The 21,001-nt window shown below is 43.4% G+C and overlaps 1 protein-coding gene across 3 annotated transcripts; it reads right to left on the reverse strand.

Annotated features, from left to right (window-relative positions):
* Nucleotides 1–225: 225 nt before the first annotated feature.
* On the reverse strand, nucleotides 226–20,357 carry rexo4 (REX4 homolog, 3'-5' exonuclease). Of its 3 annotated transcripts, XM_052037368.1 has the most exons (10): nucleotides 19,915–20,356; nucleotides 16,743–16,969; nucleotides 12,221–12,543; nucleotides 10,835–10,999; nucleotides 10,362–10,555; nucleotides 8,071–8,159; nucleotides 5,670–5,744; nucleotides 4,410–4,484; nucleotides 2,677–2,836; nucleotides 226–389 (listed from the first exon to the last, which is right to left on the reverse strand). In XM_052037368.1, the coding sequence occupies exons 2-9, from the start codon at nucleotides 16,926–16,928 to the stop codon at nucleotides 2,687–2,689; spliced, it is 1,257 nt and encodes a 418-aa protein (XP_051893328.1). In that variant the 5' UTR covers nucleotides 16,929–16,969; nucleotides 19,915–20,356; the 3' UTR covers nucleotides 226–389; nucleotides 2,677–2,686. The 3 variants fall into 3 exon arrangements, with proteins under 3 accessions (XP_051893328.1, XP_051893330.1, XP_051893329.1); XM_052037370.1 differs by lacking the exon at nucleotides 226–389 and having other exon boundaries at nucleotides 2,392–2,836; nucleotides 19,915–20,357; XM_052037369.1 differs by lacking the exon at nucleotides 226–389 and having other exon boundaries at nucleotides 2,392–2,836; nucleotides 19,910–20,357.
* Nucleotides 20,358–21,001: the final 644 nt, after the last annotated feature.

The following is a 21,001-nucleotide window of genomic DNA, read 5'->3' on the forward strand; positions in this document are numbered from 1 at the left end:
GTGAGTTATCAGCTTCTGAGGTGAAATAAAGTCAAATTCCCTTGTACCTTCACATTTGGAATAAGAGAAAGCTTCCATAACATTACTCTGAAGAGCAGGGGAGTTGCTATTTAACCCTCAACAGGAGCAAAGTAAATAGATCACCACCACAGTGCAATTTGTGCAAGTTTGCTGCCAGACTAAACGTCAAGGAGTCTTTCATTGACTGTGAAGTATTTATTGGGGCAAAAAAATTTGAACGGTAGCAAAAGAAATAACTTATGACTACACCAACCAGGCTCGCTTCTGGTATCACAGATTCTGTCATATTTGCGGACTTGGTGCTAACTTCGAAGACGTTCCTTTCTGCTTTTCCTCTATTCCGCATCAATTATCTGGCTTCCTAAGATCTGCAATTGAGGGAGAATTGTTTTGAGGCATCTTTAACTGTTCTGTTGCCTTCATTACTGCACCTTCACATTGCACATTCATTCAAGCACCAGGGACCATTACTCCATCCTGTTATAACAATGACATCTTACCTGCAAAGTTATGGCTTAAATCCAGACCAAATAGGTTAGTCTTAAGGATCCTTCTAGTAGTGGGATTTGTTAGGATTGTGAAGAGTTGAAATCCAAAGATCCTTGATGATGACTGTTCAGGTAGATAATGAGATTAAGGTGGCATTTGGGATATTGGATCTCATTAGTGTAGTCATTAAATACCAATGGAGGGAGGTTATGTTCCAACTTTATAAAAACTTTGGTCAGACCTCAGCTTGAGTATTGTGCAGTTCTGGTCCCCACAACTGCAAGGATGTGATAGCACTGGAGAAGGTGCAAAGGAGATTCACCAGGCTGTTGCCTGTGGTGGAGCGTTTTAGTGAGAGAGAGATACTGGAGTGAAGGGACATGAGTGAGGCAATATAAAATTATGAGGCATATAGATAAGGGGGAAAAGATTCCTGCAGTCCACCCTATCAAAGGTGAATAAAACTAGAGGGACAGATTTAGGGTAAGGGGCAAGTGATTTAGAGAGGATTGAAGGAACTTTTTTCAAAGAGAATGGCGAGTACCTGGAATGCACTGCCAGAGAGAGTGGTGGAAGCAGAGTCATTGGCAGCACTTAAGAGGTGTCTAGAATAAGCACTTGAAACACCTAGGCATCGAAGGCTAGGTGCCCACTGGTTAGTGTGGACGTGGTGGGCCAACTGGCCTGTTTGCATGCTGTATGACTCTCTGACAGCATGTATGGGCCTATTTCAGTCCATTCCTTTAGATGCAGGCCTGTGGCATTCTGTGCCAATTCTCCCTTACTGCCTCCCTTAGATAACTTTTGTGGGCAATGGAAACATTAACATTGCTGTGCAGAAAAGGGTTTGATTAGATCTGACCATGTGTTTACAGTCCCAGAATAATTCAGTACAGCTTACCATTTAATTTCACATTGTTTGGTTTGTCAATTAGACTGTCTATAGCTCTGGAAGTTTGTAAAGGTCTGTCACCACACTTTCAGAAGGTTTTGGAAGGAGTGCAAATTTACCAGAAGGCTACTGAGGCTCCAACAACTAAACTACAGGGAGATATCACACAAACTGGGCTTGTATTCCCTGCAGTTGAAGATTAATGGGCAAATTGATTTGTTTTCAAGATATTAGGAGAAACAATGGGGAGAGTTTGGAATTCTGAGCTAATGAGGCTTGAAGAAGAAAACCCTGACACAAAATTGGATGCTTCACTCCCCAGGCAGCATGGTGAGGGCATTGGGACCAAACAGCTGCTCCAGGCAAAAATCAGCTAAATTAATAATAAAGCTTATTTATAGAGTGGCTCTACCATTGTAAAATATTCTCCAGGAGTGTAACAAACATTTTAAACTTGTCACCTCACAAGAGAAGGGGGTGGTTTCATCAAATATTTGGTCAGAGACAAATTTGTGGAAAGAGGAGTTTAGAGGAATCTTCTGCTGGTTCAGGAGGTTAGGACTCAGGGCATAGTCTAAAAATTGATGCCAAGCCTTTCAGGAACAAAGTTGGAAATGTCAGAAATCTGAAACTCTTCTGAAATTAATGCTGGGTAAGTTGTAAATTAATAGCTTTTTGTTAACACAAGATATTAAGGTGTCTGGTTGGAAAAGGCGGTAGATAAGTCTTTGATCAGCTACAACCTTATTGGATGTTGGAACAGGATCAGGGGCCAAAGTAGCCTACCCTTGTTCATATATTCTTTTGATATACATCACAGAGGGAGCTTTTCTCTGTAATGAACCTCTGTTGTACTTGCTCTGTGAATATAGGATACTAAAGTAAGGTATACAAGTGTTCCATTCTCCCAGTCACCAACTTGTTTCACCCTGAATGTAAAATCCTGACAAGTTTTATTTTCTTAAAAATTGACCACAATAAGAGGAATATCATCTGCAAAAAATACAGATTTTAGTATCAGTCCAGACCATCCAGTTACCGCAGGAAAACACTAACAACTTCAAGGAATTTGCAGTTAACTCTTACTCCTTCTGTATGTCATCCAGTTACAGTGCACTGTGTTCTTCACTGAAATACCTGTAGATGTTTCAAAAATACATCTGCTGCCACAAGGTCTATTCCCAGAAGTGTTCATCTGTCAAATTTAAATTGCAGTGGAGGGGAGGCACAGATGGACCTCCCACAGAATACCAAGCATTGAGGGAGACACTGACCCCCTCATCATCACTTTCTTGCAGTCCTGTCCTTCTCAGAATAAGGTTTAGTTTTCTCCTTCACACCTTCTTTCTTCACTTTGTGCTTTGCCTTTAACTCTGCTTCCCACTGTTGTCGTGCAAGTGTGTAAAGTCTCATTGCCGCCTGTGCGTCCTGCACCTAAAGGTAAGAAGCAGCAGACAGCAAGTGATGCACATTGAAGATCAGACAGCACTGAAACTCTGGGCTTCTGCAGGTTACAATTTCATCTAAGTACCTTGTCACACTCTCACTTAAGTGCAGTTTACACAGGCCCAGACAAATGGTTGTTTGGGTTAGTTATTTGATGTTTCCACTTGGGGAATGACATCAACAAGATATTCAGCCCAGGGAAGACTTCACAGCCCAGCCTAATTACATCTGATACAATCGGCGTTTAGAGGCAAATGCAAGTCCAGGCTTGACACCAAACTATGAACGGGGCACATGGCCAGCTTTTCTTGTTCTCCTAATTTAAATTGAGCACAAGATCTTACTTATCTCCTGGTACCAACCAGTGCCAAGACTTGCAGAATAACAGCTCTTTCCACAACCTAACCATCAACGTTTTTCTTGCTTCTGGTGGAATTTACAAAATTTAAATAAGATCCCACAACTGAAAAGGGCACCCAGACCCAAACTGATGCATTGTTACAAGGAATCATTTTACCTTCGTGCCGTGTGTCCAACTCAATTGTGCAGCTGAGACACAGTTGAGGATCCCAAGTTCCACCACAAGGCTGCGCCTGGTTGGTAATGCCACAATTTTAAAACTCTCATTCCCATGGCCATTTTGTTTGGCATTCTCACCATTCTCCATCTCTCGAATTTGTACAATGCTGGCTTCCTGCAGCACCAAATTTTCATTCTCCACCACTGGTGGCTATCTCTTCAGATATTTGGGGCCCCAGATCCTGAATTTCCTCTCTAAACCCCCTCCCCCTCCACAATTTTGTCTCTTTGACCAAATATTTGATTAAACCACCTCCTCCTCTGGTGAGGTGACAAGTTTTAAACGTCTATGTCATGCTCCTGCAAAGTGCTCTGGAGCATTTTTTTTACACAATGTTAGAGCCACTCTATAAATAAGTGTTATTATTAATGAGTGATTTTGCCTGGAGTAGCTGTTTGGTCCCAACTGTTCTTGGTGCCCTAACCATGCTGCCTGGGGAGTGAAGCAACCAATTTTGTGTCAGGGTTTTTTCCTTCAGGCCTCAATTAACAGAATTACATTGCCTTTCTATGCTAAGCAGTGATTGTTTACAAACCGTTCAAGTCTGATGTAGTGAAAAAAATCTCAACCAGATAAGAGTGCTACCATCCACCATTCCTTGGAGATTCCAGAACCATACCTTCAGGTGGTTTGGACAACAGCTGCAGATTTTATACAATTATTAGAATCCAAGACAGTTACTATCAAGGATTGAATCTCCTAGATAGAATTTCTTCAAAGGGATTTTGTTCACAATATGTTCCAAATGGATGTATTGACAATTACTGGCAGATGGATCAGCTTTGAATGTGATTGTTTCCCCAAGATCAAACAGCTGATGAGCATCTGCAAGCAATGCTCACACCCTGGTACCCATACCCCAGTGTGAGTCAATGGAGGAAGAGGGAGAGTAACTGAAAAACTAGAGTTTTACAGTGAGACACTAATATTACTTTATACAAGCTATCTAATATCCAGTAATGCCTTCAGTGACATACTCACCGAAGAATGTGCAGACTCTTGAACTTTAATCTTTAGGATCTGCCGACATAGATGCTTGAGAGAGGGTCGACCACACTGCAGAGAAGAAAATGAATCCAGGTATAAAATATTCAGTTCATTTGAAAACCCAGCAAATCTTAAAATGGTACTATGCGTGCCATTCCAAATGCCAGGTTCAGCTGTGTTCTGCACAGAATCTCCCTGCCTCCACTTGGTTTGTGTCAAGGTCACTGGAATTAACAGTGATTTCAGACAAAAGTGACACAAGAGTGAACAAAGAGTTCCTGTATCTGACAGGATCAATCCTGGTCATACTCTCAGAAACATCACTGGAGACCATAAATGCTTTTAGTAATACAAGTAGATGTAACAGATAATACAGCACATTTCAGAAATAAAAACAACCCACCTATTTCACAATTAAAAAAGACTTTACTCACAAACTTTTTAATACAGGACCTGAGATTAAGGTCTTTAACAATGTTGGGGTTTATCCCCATCCGACAGCCTCTTGGTTTTCTAGCATCCTACCAGTTTTTTTTTTTGAGGCTATTAACCCAAAAGCTACTCCCAACTATTATTAAAGCCTTTAAGGCTCAACCAGCAATGCTGCTGTTCATTCTCTGACAGTTTCTTCAATAAACTTCCTGCATACCTCCATTCCCATTCACTGACTACTTATCCAACTTAAATACATTGTGTGCCTCACCATCCCTTCTGGTTCTGAGTTCCACATTCTCGCAAGTCTGTGTAAAAACATTTCTCCTGATATCATCAAAATGGGAGCAAGAATGGGCCATAGGATCCCTTATGCCTCCTCTGCCATTAAGCAAGATTATGGCTGATCTGATCTTGGCTTCAATTTTACTTTCCTGCCTGTTTCCTAAACTCCCTTGTAGCCTAAAAAATGTTTGCCTCATTCTAAATGTATTCACTTATTTAGTTTCCACCACTCTTTTGGTTAGACAATTCCAAACATTCAAGTCCCTCCGAGAAGGGTGGCTCCAGTGACTTGGGTTCAATCCTGATCTCCAGTGCCGTCAATATGCAGTTTGCACATTCTCGCTTTGACCACATTAGTAACACTCATCTTACAGCAAGATCATATCCCATAACAGCTAATGGCTGGGTTATGTGGAACAATGTTTTGGATGAAAGAAGTCTACAGTCAGATGTCGAATTTCCATTAGCTGGAAATTAACATTCTCTGACTGTGCAATGGGCCGCTCTGTTCAAACGACAAATCTAAACTTTACTTACTTCGACAAGTGCTTTGAAAGGTTTGTATTTCTGTGTGTCACGAATGTTCTTCTTTGGATGACCCAGATGTAGGATCTGTCATAAATGATACAGTGATTATCAGTAAATTAAATACTACTTGAGCTAAAAGATAGCTTTTAAAAGTACTTATCGGTCTGAGAAAATAAAGAGTCTTGAAGCTCCTTCCCTAACTATGGCAGTTGTAGAATCTTACAGTTTTGCTCTGGGGTCATGGCAATCTTGTGGGCAAGTACTGATTCAGTGAAGTGAACCTTAAACCAGTAGAAATCAGAAATGCAAGTGGTTCCAGGTAAAATCTGCTGATGTTTAAAATTCCCCAATCATTTGTGCTGGTACAGATGGAAACTCAATCCTATTTAAAGCTTATATATGTAAAATATAGTTACGTTGATAAGTTTGATATATGTTGGAGAATTTCTCCTACCCTGCTTCAAGGACTCCTTTCCCCCATTTTTTCCAGCACCCGTCTCCTCTGATGACAACTTTCCACAAGTGTTTCTGAGATGCCTTCCTTTGTTTAACTGTGGTCACCACCACCACCATCATTATTGGCAGGACTCTCAACTGTGTCTGTTCCATTTCCCACACTTTTGTTCTCACCTCACCCAGTGCAGGGATAGACTTACCCCTTTCCCTCACCTACCACCATTTATAATAAATCGTAACTTCTGCCAGCTTCAATATGATGCTACCAGCGGACACAACTTCTCCTCTCCTCCCAGTGTTCCAAGGGGACCGTTCCCGCCATCATTCCCTGGTTTATTCTTGCATCTTCACCAACACCCATTCCCCTTCTTGTGGCACCCTACCTTACAATACCTGTCCCTTCCCCTCTTCAACTTCTCATCATCCACGGACCCAAACATATGAAATGGTTATTCACACAGAGTCTACGATATCATGGTTTGTATTTCTTCCAACTTAGGGCACTAAATTTAGTGCTCGTGTTGCAGCATCCACATCTGAGAAAGCAAATGAAGATCGGGTAACCACTTTGCGAGACACCTTCATTCAGTTCACGGCTGATCTGGAGCTTCCGATTCGCCTGCTACTTTAATTCTCCCCCACACTCCGACCCGTCTTTGGTCTCTTACATTATTCCAACAAAACCTGAAGTAAACTTGAGGAACACATCTTGCCTTCTGATTAGATGCAGTACAGTTCTCAGGACTCTGTAATGAATTCAACAATTTTAGATAACCAGCCTTTGCAGTTCGTCGAATTAAACCAATTCTGACGAGAGGTCATCGACCTATAAACTCCATTTTTCTCCTCTCCACAGATGCTGCCTGACCTGCTGAGCATCTGTACCTCACTGTTCCAGCACTGATTTCCCTTCCTTCCATTCTCACTCATCTCCTATTTACATCTACTCCGAAGATCAACAGCAATGAACAAGTCTGCACCAACCTATCTCAGCTGACACCACCATGTGTATTATTCAGATTTTCTTGGTCTTCGCCCTTTCTCAGACAATCACTTGTTCTCTCCAGCCCCACACAACAACTTAAAACATGGTTGATTTCTAACTTTTCCTGGTTCTGATGAGAGGTCATCAACCTGAACTGTTAAGTCTGGTTCTTTCTCCAATAGATGCTGCATGACCTGCTGACTATTTCCAGTATTTTCTGTTTTTACTTAGTGAACAAGTTATAGTATTACAGACCAGGAACTTCTGGTTTTATTTAGAATCAACACAAATGTTTTTAAGACCTGTTCAAATTCATGAAGAGTTTTGATAGAGTAAAAATGAGGAGAAACTGCTTCCAGGAGAGCTGGTAACCAAAATACAGATCTAAGAACCAGAGATAAGATGAGGAAATCCCTTTTTAAACTCAGCACTGAATACAGAATTCAAGGCAATAAGTTCCACACCAAGGTGGTCACATGTAGACCAAGAATGGCAAAGATGTTTGGTTTAGTAAAGGGATATTAATTGTGCAGCTGGGTTTTTACATCAATCCTACAGCATCACGGTCTATTACAGCTTCTAGCTTATCCTAAATTTAATTCAAATTCTCAAACAACACAAATTAATGCCAGTGACAGAGCTGTAGCAACACAGTGCCAGACTCTTTTCACATGGTAAGAGTCGTATAGAAATTCAATGAGGTTATTGGAGAATGGCCACCTAGCTTAGATCTCCTGCAGCACCCTTAGGTGAGGAGAAGCAAACACAAGTCGGTTGGAGGAAAAACACATGTAGTGCAGATATTAACCATGTCCCACTGCCACTCTTCCGAAAATTAAGGAGCATCTTTTACTCTTCAGAAGAATGTTTGGGCTTCTCTTCTACAAAGTTCAGTTGAACCCTAACCCACTCCCCAAACAGTTTGGTGTTTGTGGAAGGGGTCAGACCGAGTGACCCTGAAGAACTGACCTTAAGATCATTGTGTATAGCATGGCCGACCAAGATCCTGCCTTTCAAGATGTCTGCCACCTCCTTCTGCACAACTTTGAAGTCTTCCCCTGAAAACAGCCAAGCCAGTCAGAAAACAAAGTTAGTTTCATGTACAGAAATATACACAGCAATTCAAATATTCTTTACATAAGGGCAGCAGTCCCCACACTGCCCTACTGAAGCACACAACTGTTTACATTCCTACAATACGAAAAACCATTAGCTGCTTCTGTTTTTCTTCTTTACCCAACTTCCTATTCACTGACGCTTTCTGAATATCAATTTAGGCAACACACAGTGCACTTCCTCTATCAATAAACTCCCATTACTTCTTTATATAACACCAGTCTTGCTTTCAACAACTCCGTGATGGCTGGTTCATTGACCAGCATCCCTCCATGCATTATTGTTCTCCTGTTTTCTAGGCTCAGCAAGCTGATTTTACGCTGGCTAGTCTGTGGTCATTTAGTTTACACTTTTCTGAATTGAAATGTTGCACTGAGAACCTCTAATTCTTTGGAGACTATTTATATACCCAAGAATTTATGAAAGGTTTGGGGTAACTTTCCCAGTATTCCAGAATAGTGATCAGTACTTATGGTCCTTTCCACTCCTGCTCTGGTGAAATGTTTCCTACTATCTACCCTAAATATGCCTGTCATAATTTTATTTACCTCTATCAGGTCTCCCCTCAGTCTCCTACACTCCAAGGAAAACATACCCAACCTATCCAGTCTCTGAAACACTCCATCCCCAGCAATATCTTGTGAATCTCCTCCATATCCTCTCCGGTCCAATCACTTCCTAGAGTCACATAGGCATACAGCATGGAAACAGACCCTCTGGCCCATCAAGTCCACACCCTATTCCTACTGTGTGGTGACCAGAATTATACACAGAACTCCAGCTGAGGCCTAACCAATGTTTAATAAAGTTGTACCATAACCTCTCTGCACTTGTATTCTGTGTCCCAGCAAATGAAGGCAAGGATCCCATTTGCCTTCTTCACCGACTTATCTACCTGAGCTCACATCTTCAGGAATCCTTAGACTTGGTCCCTCCGTCACCCAATACTCCTTATGGTCCTACCATTCATTGTGTATGTCCTACCTTTATTGTGCTATGATATTATTATACTCCCATGTGCATCATCTCACGCTTACCTTGATTACATTTCACCTAAGATTGCTCTGCTTATCAGACCAACTGATCAATATCATCCTGAAGCTTAACGACTATCCTTCTCAATATCAACATCACTGAGTTTTGTATCATCTGCAAATTTACTAATCCTACATTCATATGCAAATTGTTGATATATATAACAAACAGTAAGAGTCCCAGTACTGATCCCTGTGGTATACCACTGGTCACAGGCTTCTAATCACAAAAGCAAACCTCCACCATCACACTTTGCCTCCTATTACCAAGCCAATTTTGGATCCAATTTGCACTAGATCCCATGAGCTCTAACATTATGGACCAGTCTCCTGTGTGGGATCTCCTCCTTTGCTTTCCATAGAAGCCTACGATACACCTCATCAAGCTTTGGGGATTTATTCACCTAAGCCCACTAAGACATCCAAATACCTCTTCCTTTTTTGTGATTACACATTCTAGAATTTCACCAGCCTTCTCCCTGAATTTTTCAACTACAATGTCCTTCTCCTTAATGAATACAGATAAGGAGAATTCATTTATGACCTCATCATTTTCCTCTGGCTCTATGAACATTATTTTAGTTCCTAATGGCTAACCTCCCCTAGTTACCCTCTTTCTTGCCCTCAATTTAAAATGCAGTGGGGTTTTCCTTAATCTTGTCTGTCAGTGATGTTTCACAACCTGTCTGTTCTCCTAATTTGGGAAAGGGGTCAGACAAAAATCACCCATCAGAACCCATGTACGCGTGTACCAGATTAAATGCAAGAGATTTAGGTCAGGCAGGTAGAGATGTATTTTTGAACCAGAGCATTTAGAAGCTGTGGAATGCAGAAGCTGGTGAATGAGGCAGAGACTAGCCAACATTTAAGAACATGTTAGACTAGGTGAAGGAATTCTGGAATAAAGAGATTTAAGAACACAGGACTCATGGGATAAGGATAAATACAAATGGTCTGTTTCCTATAGAGATTTCACTAAAATTCTATACACTTTTTATTTTTTTCTACCATTTATTGAGATCTCTACCTCTTCTCCAATGTCATAGCCAAAACTTAATTTGAAAATCCTGCAGAAGTAATTTTAAATCACAAGGCCAGAAAGTCTCTTACCATTTTTAATGTCCTCCGGCCGGATTCCACTCACCCAGGTCCTGTAATCGGTCACCTTTTCTGTTGGTTTCACGTACTTGTCATAAACGCACTTGCCAAACTGATTCACAATGGAAACCCGTGCGAGGATACTTTCCACTTTGTCTGGCCCCACACCAACCATCTCACAGTCCATCGCCACAGCTTTGGTCATTCTGAGAAAATAACTAGCATGGTTATGCAGATCATCACCAGGGCTTCATAAGAGGCATTTGTATGTCTTTGAAAATCTTGCAAAGGATAGAAGACATTTCACTAAAAACTACACACTGAATGTTCCATCATTAGTAAAATTTAGGGCTCATTCAGCACAGGTTTCCAAGTACTCCTAGGGAATCTAGCACAAGATAGGTATAGGGTGGAGCTCTCTCTATGCTGTCCTGTTAACATCATTGTGGTTAAGATACGAGTTTTACCTGTTGCTTGGTACCTACCCTTCAAAAGCTCCATCTTTAACCAGCATCTTTTCCAAGCTTTGTTCTGTAGGGTTTGGATTTCCCGGTGCTGCATGTTTCTGCTGCCGAGCAACGTTTGCAGCTTCTGGTCCTATTGCTGCTTCGATGTCATCGGGGTCTACGTCATCAAACCAAATGTCAGGCCTGTTGGAAAAGAGTAAAAGCCCCAGACTAGACACAGAAATAAGATCAGTGAAACCAGTACTGGGTTCTGTTCTGCCTTGCAACTACTGTACTTTTAGCCTCACTATTGCTGCAGCAGAGAAAACACGGCCAACTCCAAACCTGCCCTCACATAACACTAATGCATATTTTCCAATACAGACCACTGGAAACTATGTATTGGCAGCACTGCCAAAGTAACACTTTAATCACCAATTCTGGCCATGCATAAAAAGTTTCTCCTGTTCCAAGTCTCTTGCACAGAACTGCAGATAGTTCTTAATCACTGAAAACACTGTCACCATCTTTTTTCATAGAATGGAATCTTCTCGTGGACAGTAGCTAATTTCATACTGCATGGGAACAGAACCTAGATTCTTCTGGTCCGGACTGCTGAATTTCAGGGCTATAGGGGGGCTGAATGACCTCCCACTGTTCCTGTCACCTGTTGTGGTGGATACTGACTCGGCCTTTAGGAGGAAACTCAGTTGATTCCTGACCTGGGCAAAGGTCACATTGTGGAGGAGGCAAGTCTGTTTTTGGGCAACACTTGGTCCATATGATCTGCAGTGTTGGGTTCCATGGACTGAGGGCATTTATACTGGCTATTTGCCCAGGAGATTAGACAGCTGCTGAGGGGAGTGGAAGGAAGTGTCAAGTTACAATGATTCAGTCATCAGTGTGGAGCAGGGCTAGTGGAAGCAGCTGATGTCTTCCTATTATTTTTATGTTGGGAGTAACAATCAAAAGTCTGATCATTCTTCCAAAGTCAAGTGAGATATTTCTATGCGATTGTACGTAGAGCATGGAGATAGGTTACATGGCTCATCCTGACTACGATGGTGTTTATCTTCCTTACAAGCTATCGTCCTATTCAATACACATATACTATTTCCATGTCATTGAGACCCTTTACTCTGACCATCTGTCTTATTGGTTCTGATATGTTGAGATACTCTCTGCTTTGATCACCAACTCTGCCCATGCATTGCACAGCCTCATTACCATAAAAGGTTTCTCCTGTTCCAAGTCTCTTGCACACAACTGCAGACAGTTCTCAGTCACTGAAAACACTGTCACCATTTTTTGTCATCCCATCCTTTCAGAGCTTTAAATGACTAATCACTCCTTAGTCTGTTCTAGTTAAAGGGAAACTGGTGCAGTGGATTATGAGGAGAGGTTAATAATTTCACAAACACTCACTCAGTTGGTTTCTCAAGCTCTGGTTCAACTTTTCTTCTTTTTTTCCTATGAGGGGAATTATCTTCATCTGAAAGCCCGTGGCTATTCCTACCCGGCTTATTTCCCCTGTGTTGAGTCCCCTGGTGTGATATCTTATCCAGTTTCAGTCCATTTTCTTTCACTGGTGCACTTGTAGCCAAAGAGTGTGGCTGGGTCTTCCTTTCTGCCCCTCTCTCAAGTTTAACTCCTTGTGTTCCTTGATGATGCTTCTTTTCCTCCTTTGTCTGCTTCTTGGATTTGTTGTCTGGAAGATTGTTTACAGCTTTGGTCTTCTGATTCAGTAGCTGATTGAAATTACAAGCAGTTACATGAATAAGTTGCCGGGATTCACACCACTAACAGAGATATACCACACGCAAATCCTCAGTGTGGTAGCAAAACCTATTCAGTGTAACCACTTCCCTCCCCCTCTCTAATATGTCCTCTCCAAAGGAAGGTTATCTCAGCAATTATTATTTGATACAGTACATTAGCAATCTGGGACTTGGAGTGGTGAGCAGTATGCTTGGGAGGAAAAAGTAACAGAGAAAGAGCGATTGCTTTAATTATACTGTTACATAATTCAACTACCAGGACGGTGGAGGGCAAACTGGATGGTTCTCATCTTTTACTCATCTAAAATTTCCCCATACAGCACAGCAAAGCTGTACTCAACCTGGGATTCATTAGCAACATATGAAGTCTAAAGAGCATGCTGTATTCATTTCTCGTTTCCCTGCACGGATCTACACACAGTCTACAAGCAGTGTACGATGTAGTCATAATAAGAACAGAAAATGCTGGAAATTAAGAAAGCCCATCTGTGGAAACAGAAACAGTTAACATCTCAGGTCTGAGACCCTTCATCAGAACTGGAAAAAGAGAGAAAATGAGGGGTTAATCTTCAGTAACAGAGAAGGTCGTAGGCTTACACAGCCCTTCAGCCCAACTCATCTATGCCGACCACATCCGGTGCTTTCCTGTGCTAGTCGCATTTGCCCACGTTTAGCACCTATCCCACTAAACCTTTCCTATCCATGTACCTGTCTAAATGGCTTTTAAACATTGTAATTGTACCTGCCTCTACAGCTTCCCCTGGCAGCTTATTCCATATACCCACTACTGTGTGCAAGAAACATGCCCCTCAGTATCTATTTAAAGCTCTCCTCTCTCACTTTAAACCCATGCTTTCTAGTTTTAGACTCCCCTACCCTGGGAAAAAGACCATGACCATCCACCATATTCATGCCCCTCATGATTTTATAAACCTCTGTCAGCTCACCCTCCAGTCTCCCAGGGGAGAAAAGTCCCAGTGTTTCCTTATTACTCAGACCCCCCAGTCCTGGCAACATACTTGTGAATCTTTTCTGCATCCTTTCTATCTTAATCACATCCTTCCTATACTACGGCAATCAGAATGGCACACAACATCACCAATGACTTGTACAGTGAGGGAGAGATGGGTAGAACAAAGGGAATCTCTCATTCCCACGCTGACCTCTGTCATTGCCTTTCTGCAGTGTTATAGTGAGGCCCAACGCAAGCCTGAACAACAGCATTTCATCTTCCGTTTAGGCACGTTGCAGCCTTCCAGATTCATTACTGAATTCTCTAACTTTAGGCAACTCACTCACTCTTTCTGCTTGTACCAGAACTGGCCATTTCTGCCTGTCAATATTTTGGCTCAATTTTTCTCCTTCTGTTGGTAAAGTCTGGCCTGCCGGGCACGTCCCATGGCCGTGTTATTAGCAACACATTACACAGACAGAGAAGCACTGATTCTAACTGCTACATTAACCCATTTGGTCTCACCCTGTCAGAGATATTCCCTTTGTTCTAACCATCCCTCCCCCACCTCCTCTGCTACTGAAAACTAACTTGTTTTCTTTCTTTCACAGTTCAGACAAAGGGTCTCCAACCCAAACTATTAACTGGTTCTCTTTCCACAGATACTATCCGATCTGATGAGTCTTTCTCCCCCCCCCCCCACAGTATTTTCTGTTTTATTTCAGATTTCCAGCACCTGCAGCTTTTTTCATTTACATTTTAGTGGAAAGTCAAGTTTATTGCCATATGTACATGTTCAAGTTCTACTTTATTGTCATTCACCCAAATGCTGTAAAACACAAGGAGGAACGAAATGTCGTGTCCCCCAGACTCAAACAACAGAGGACGTACATAGAACCGAGGACACACATAGAACTGAGGACACACAATAAACACAGACAAAAAAATTGTGCAAGTACAAATAGTGCAAAAAAATGGTACATACAGGATACAAAATTAGTGCAGGGTTAGTGCAAAACCGAGCTGGACGAAGAAAATACAGAACTCAGTGTGTTGCACTAAATGTATAAACATGTTCAGCAGCATCTGAAGTTCTTATACGCTGTTGTGCAAACCAGGGCTTTTGATGCAGCATTTGTCTGAAACTGCTTCCAGGGTTTTCAGGAGCCTGACAGCCTGGGGGAAAAAACTGTTGTACAGTCTAGTAGTTCTGGCCTGGATCCTCTGGTACCGCTTGCCAGATGGCAGTGGGACAAATAGGTCGTGGGAGGGATGTATGCACAGGTGCAATGAAAAACTTACTTGCAGCAGCATCCAAAAGAAAAACAAGTTATACACAATTTTTACAAGAAAGAACACAATTCAAACAAAAAAGTCCATTTTAGTGCAAAGTGATCAAAGTGCTCAAAGTGCCGGTTAGGGTTGTGCTAGTTGGTTTAAGAACTGAATGGTTGAAGGGAAGTAGCTGTTCCTGAACCTGGTGGTGTGGGACTTCAGGCTTCTGTACCTCCTGCCCGATGGTAGCTGCGAGAAGATGGCACGTCCTTAACACCAAGGGAATTAGAATGGACAACAAAGACACAACTGCAGCATTCACAATGTGAAATTTGATTCTATGCATTGTAATTCTGTCTATTCATCCCTAACCCAACATCTCAGCAATAAAATTGAGATACAGTACAAGTAATTTTCCACACAAAACTGCATAGCTCTGCTCAATCTTAGGATTCACGTGTGTTCATCTTGCCCAGCAACTGCTGGCCTAATCCATGGAATCAAGAAGCAAAGGAAAATTATGCTTCATGGCCCTGGTTCCCTAGGAATACCATTTCCGTGCCCCCCTCATCATCGGTTCTGTGCTTTCATGTGCCTCCAGTCCCACATTTATATGATTAACTCTTAAAAGCCCCAGAAAGTATATCAAAACATCTACCAGGGCCTACCACCAATTGCTGGGGGCACAGACTATGTGGCTAGGCAAAGCTCAAACGTCATCTATAAATTTGCTGATGACACCACTGTTGTTGGCAGAACCTCAGATGGCGATGAGGAGATCTACAGGAGTGAGATAGATCGGCTGGTTGAGTGGTGTCGCAACAACAACGTTGCATTCAATGTCAGCAAACCAGGGAAATGATTGTGGACTTCAGGAAGGGGAAGTCGGAAGAACACACACCAGTCCTCGTTGAGGGGTCAGCGGTGGAAAGGGTGAGCAGCTTCAAGTTCCTGGGCGTCAACATCTTGGAGGATCTATCCTGGGCCCATCACATTGATGCAATCATGAAGAAGACACGCCAGCGGCTCTACTTCATTTGGAGTTTGAGGAGATTTGGTATGTCACCAATGACTCTTGCATATTTGTACAGATGTACGGTGGAGAGCATTCTGACCGGTTGCATCACCACCTGGTATGGAGGCTCCAATGCGCAGGATCGAAAGAGGCTGCAGAGGGTTGTAGACTCAGTCAGCTCCATCACGGGCACAACTCTCCCTGCCATCGAGGACATCTTCAAGAGGTGGTGCCTCAAGAAGGTGGCATCCATCATTAAGGACCCTCACCATCTGGGACATGCCCTCTTTGCATTACGACCATTGGAGAGAAGGTACAGGAGCCTGAAGACCCACACTCAATGTTTTAGGAACAGCTTCTTCCCTTCTGCCATTAGATTTCTGAATGGTCCACGAACACTACTTCGTTATTCCTCTTTTGCACTATTTATTTTTGTTACATAGTAATTTTTATGTCTTTGCACTGTACTGCTGCTGAAAAACAACAAATTTCATGACATACGTCAGTGATAATAAACCTGATTCTGATTTTAAAACACATTTCTTCCCTTGAGGATGAGGAGGTAGTCACTTCCACAGTGACATACAAATGTAGAACAAGGCAGGACTTTAGTGATAAGGAAAGGCACATCTGAGTCTACGTGCCTGTGATGCTGCTGCAAGTTTTTCATTGTACTTGTACCTCACCGTACTTGTATGTATGACAATAAACTCGACTTGATTTTGTTCACAATTCTGTTAATAACCCATGCTCAAGATGATAGCACCTCCCTCAAACTCTGCAGTCATAAGCTTCCATGGAAGGCTCAGTACCACATTTCAGCCAAAAATTTTGTTTTGATGCGTTAAATGTTTGGCATGATGTTTCTTATTTCAGTTTCTTCCAATTTCAGTAGTTTGCTTCTTTGTGTATTTGTTTAACCCTTACCTGCTGTAGTGCCTTCCAGTTGGAGGAGTACTCAGCAACATCTGTAGGAGGCAATATTGGTTCCGTCCTTTTGGCCACACTTTTCTCCTTGGCCCAGAACTTCCTCATTTTCTTCTTCTTTTGGTGTCCCTGGTCAGATCCAGTTGGGACCACGCTGTTTGCCTGCTGATCTGGTTTTGCCATCATGTGCTGGCCAGTCACTCGTCCAGAAAGCCAAATTGTCGTCCCTACAAACAGGACATTGCACAATATTCATTTTATGAGACCACAGTTACCCATGTTGACTCTTTGAAAGAACTATCCAAGTAGTCCCAAATGCTCATGCTCTTTCCTCTTGTAGCTTTACATTGTTTACTATTATGTATTTTCCTAATTCCCCTCCCTTTACAAAACTATTACTGAACCTTCCTCCTCCCCTTCAGACAGTACATGCGAGATCAGAGCCACACAGAAAAATTCTTAGCTCATTTCCAGCACTTTTGCTAATTATGTGAAATCCATGTCTTCAGATTATCAACCTTTTTGCTTTGTTTCTCTTATTTACTCTATAGAAGCATCTCTTTTAGCCCTGGTCCCACACTAGTTAATCTCCTCTCGACTCCAAGGCCTTCATGTGCTTTCTCAAGACTGGTGCAACGAACTGTACGACACTCCAGCTGGGCTCTAACTAGTGAGCCACATAAATATCTAACATTAGCTTGCATCATAACTTCATCACTAATTCCACAGTAATTTCTAACTTCAGTTATTGATTTTTGAAATAACCTTTCCAAGAAAGATTAACTTGAAAAGAAAGGAAGAATTTCATGTGTCGGTCAGGCTTACAAACTTTTATTTATATGGTCGAGCAAAACAAAAATGCAGATGCAGGAAATCCAAAGCAAAAATAGAAAGTGCATTTTTATCTCCTCCTCGATGACAATCAACACAGGCGCACCTCAAGGATGTGTGCATAGTCCACCGCTCTACTGTCTCTACACTCATGACTGTGTGGTTATGCACAGCTCAAACGCCATCTATAAATTCACTGATGACACCACTGTTGGTGGCAGAATCTCAGATGGCGACAAGGAGGCATACAGAGGTAGATTGGCTGGTTGAGTGGGGTCGCAACAACCACCTTGCACTCAGCATCAGCAAGACCAAGGAATTGATTGTGCATTTCAGGAAGGGGAAGTCGGGAGATGCCCTCTTTGCGTTACCATCATCAGGGAGGAGGTATAGGAGCCTGAAGATCTACACTCGACATTTTAGGAACAGCTTCTTCCCCTTCATAATCAGATTTCTGAACGGTTCATGAACACTACCTTGTTATTCCTCTTTTGCACTATTTATTTTGTAACTCATAATAATTTTTAATGTCTTGCACTGTACTGCTGCCACAAAACTACAAATTTCACGACATAGGTCAGTGATGATAAACCTGATTCTGATTGTGTTGTTCACAGTTTCAGGATCTCTTAAAAAAAATCATTTTTTGAATTGTTGATGCCATTTTAATGTAAGGAATACTCATTTTCACTCAGCAAACATCCAAAATGGCAATGAAATATGTAAATCTCTCCATCATGTCTTAGTGTTTGTTGAAGGAGACATAATGTTCACAGCACCATAGTCAACCTTGTACTAGACACTTCTTCCACTTCAATTCTCCATCACACTCCCACTCTGATGTCTGTCCCCAGTCTCCTATGCTGTTTGACAGTCAATATGATCTCAAGGATCCACATTTCATTTTCCAGTTGGACACAATATAACCTTTAGAACTCAACAATGTTTTCAACAATTTCAGATAACCAGTTTTTCCACAACACCCGTTTCACATTTCTCCCTTTGGACAATTTCAGACAATTATTCTGCTTCTCCCATTTATAGTTCCTCCAGACCAACATTTTGCTGTTCACCAATTCCTCTACCTTGCACTGTTTTGTCACTTGATCACATCTGCCTTCTCTTCCTTCTTTCTCAGGATCTTGTTCTACCTCCAACATTTTCCAGCTTTGATGAATGTCATCAAACTAAAAAGTTAGCTGTTTCTCCCTAATGTTACCAGATTAGAAGAGTATTTCCAGTAAATTTCCTTTTTTAAAAAAAAGGGCCATTTAACATTTCATCCGAAAGATGAAAACCCTCGACCACACAGCAACCTGCAGAACTGCCTCCCACTTCTTACTTTCATCTCCAAGTCCTCTCAGACCACCTACATCCTCTAGCTCTCTGTCTTACAGGGAGTAGACATCCTTTTATTTCAAAAATATACTTGATTCGTAAAAATTCCAATGCGAATAATGTAGATCATTCAAGTCAACACTTTCATCACATGCCATGTTATTCCAGTTACTTAATATTAGTTTGACATCCTGGAGCAAACTATTTCTGAGGTTTTAACACAGATTCTATTCCAGCTACTTAGCAATGGTGAAATCTTCTTGAACTTGGCCCTTTCCCATACAGCAAATGCTCCAAGTTTCAGTACGTAGTCCTGGGCCTTAGAAAGTGCCAGTTCGCAAGCTGTGGGTAACACCTTGCTCTGAGAATCAAAAAACTGCAGTCGCTGGAAATCTAAATGGAAGAGAAAACACAAACTGGCGGAAACACTCAGCAGATGTTGCCTGACCTGCCGAGTGTTTCTCGAAGTTCATGCTTCTAAAACCTCGCTGTAGGAGACAGAGTTTGGACAGACAGAGGGATACGGGTTGACAGTTCTCCAGCAGCAGTTGATGACTGTCTCAGTCCGTGTATCCCAGGCAACAGCCCAGAGACCTGTGCCACACCGGGCAACAGCCCAGAGACCTGTGCCACACCGGGCAACAGCCCAGAGACCTGTGCCACACCGGGCAACAGCCCAGAGACCTGTGCCACACCGGGCAACAGCCCAGAGACCTGTGCCACACCGGGCAACAGCCCAGAGACCTGTGCCACACCGGGCAACAGCCCAGAGACCTGTGCCACACCGGGCAACAGCCCAGAGACCTGTGCCACACCGGGCAACAGCTCAGAGACCTGTGCCACACCGGGCAACAGCTCAGAGACCTGTGCCACACCGGGCAACAGCTCAGAGACCTGTGCCACACCGGGCAACAGCCCAGAGAGCACGCAGACCTGTATCGCGCCGGGGAACCCTCTACATCTGTCCCCAGACCCTGCTGGCAGAAGGAGATACACACCCCACCTTCAATGGCATTGACCACCACCCAGCAGGTCCTGGCTCCGGGGGATGAAAGGAGTCACCCCCTTCATCCAGTGCCCCCTGCCCGTGGTTCACTGGGGACGAGGTTCCACGTGTGAAGCCGGTGACCGACCGGCCGCCCGTTGCTCCGGGCTCCGCACCTTCTCCACGCCGCCGGGCCCCGGGACCGGAGGTGGTGCCGTCGCTAAAAACCGTCCGGGCGGATGTCACTCCGCGGCCGAGTGAAACCCTGGCACCTTCCAACCGGCTCCCCACAGGGTGTCCCGTCACCGGCCCGCAGTTCACTCCGGCGTTGCTGGGGGCGGGACGCCGTCCATAACAAGCCGCTCCGCAGCGCAGAATGGAGGTGTCACGCCGTCCCCGGGTTTCTCTGGGCCAAGGCCCGGGTGTCCCGCTCCCGGGTCAGACCCCTGCTGCCCCCCTCTGCCCTTTCCGGGCTCCAGCCCCCACCCATTCCTGGGGGGACTTTTACCCCCACTCCTCGCATTCCCTCCACCCTCCCACCTCACCCCCACTCCTCGCATTCCCTCCGCCCTCCCACCTCACCCCCACTCCTCGCATTCCCTCCGCCCTCCCACCTCACCCCCACTCCTCGCATTCCCTCCGCCCTCCCACCTCACCCCCACTCCTCGCATTCCCTCCGCCCTCCCATCTCACCCCCACAGGGAGTAGACATCAGCCAACACCTTTCATCCCACAGAACCCAACCTACACCTTCTCTCCAGAAACTCTCAGCATTATTCCAACCATCCCCTGCCCCAATGACACCCTCGGAAGGAGACACCTCCCCGGACTTCAAAGCTCACTCTCTTCAGTCCATTCAGCTCGTACTAATGGACTAGGCAAAATATGGCCCCTCCACAATCTGTCTACTCCACCATTATTCCCCTTCCAACTTGTAGAAATGGTGCAGACATTCCCTACTTGCCCACAATGGCCCCTACCCACGAACTTGACACTTTCACCCTTTTTCTTCCCTATCCATGAACATAATGCCCTTTTACCCCATTTGCAATCCCAATCCATCTCCCCTTTAACCTTGAACCAGAACCCTATCCTATCATCACTG

This window comes from Pristis pectinata, chromosome 23, assembly GCF_009764475.1.
Source record: "Pristis pectinata isolate sPriPec2 chromosome 23, sPriPec2.1.pri, whole genome shotgun sequence".
Lineage (NCBI taxonomy): Eukaryota > Metazoa > Chordata > Chondrichthyes > Rhinopristiformes > Pristidae > Pristis > Pristis pectinata.

Excerpts from the sequence above, each read along its gene's own strand:
- rexo4 (XM_052037368.1), bottom strand. The coding sequence starts at position 16,928 with ATGATGGCAAAACCAGATCAGCAGGCAAACAGCGTGGTCCCAACTGGA. Across the intron at positions 8,160-10,361 it reads GCCGGAGGACATTAAAAATG|GGGAAGACTTCAAAGTTGTG; the intron begins GTAAGAGACTTT and ends GGCTGTTTTCAG. Across the intron at positions 2,837-4,409 it reads AAGAGTCTGCACATTCTTCG|GTGCAGGACGCACAGGCGGC; the intron begins GTGAGTATGTCA and ends TCTTACCTTTAG.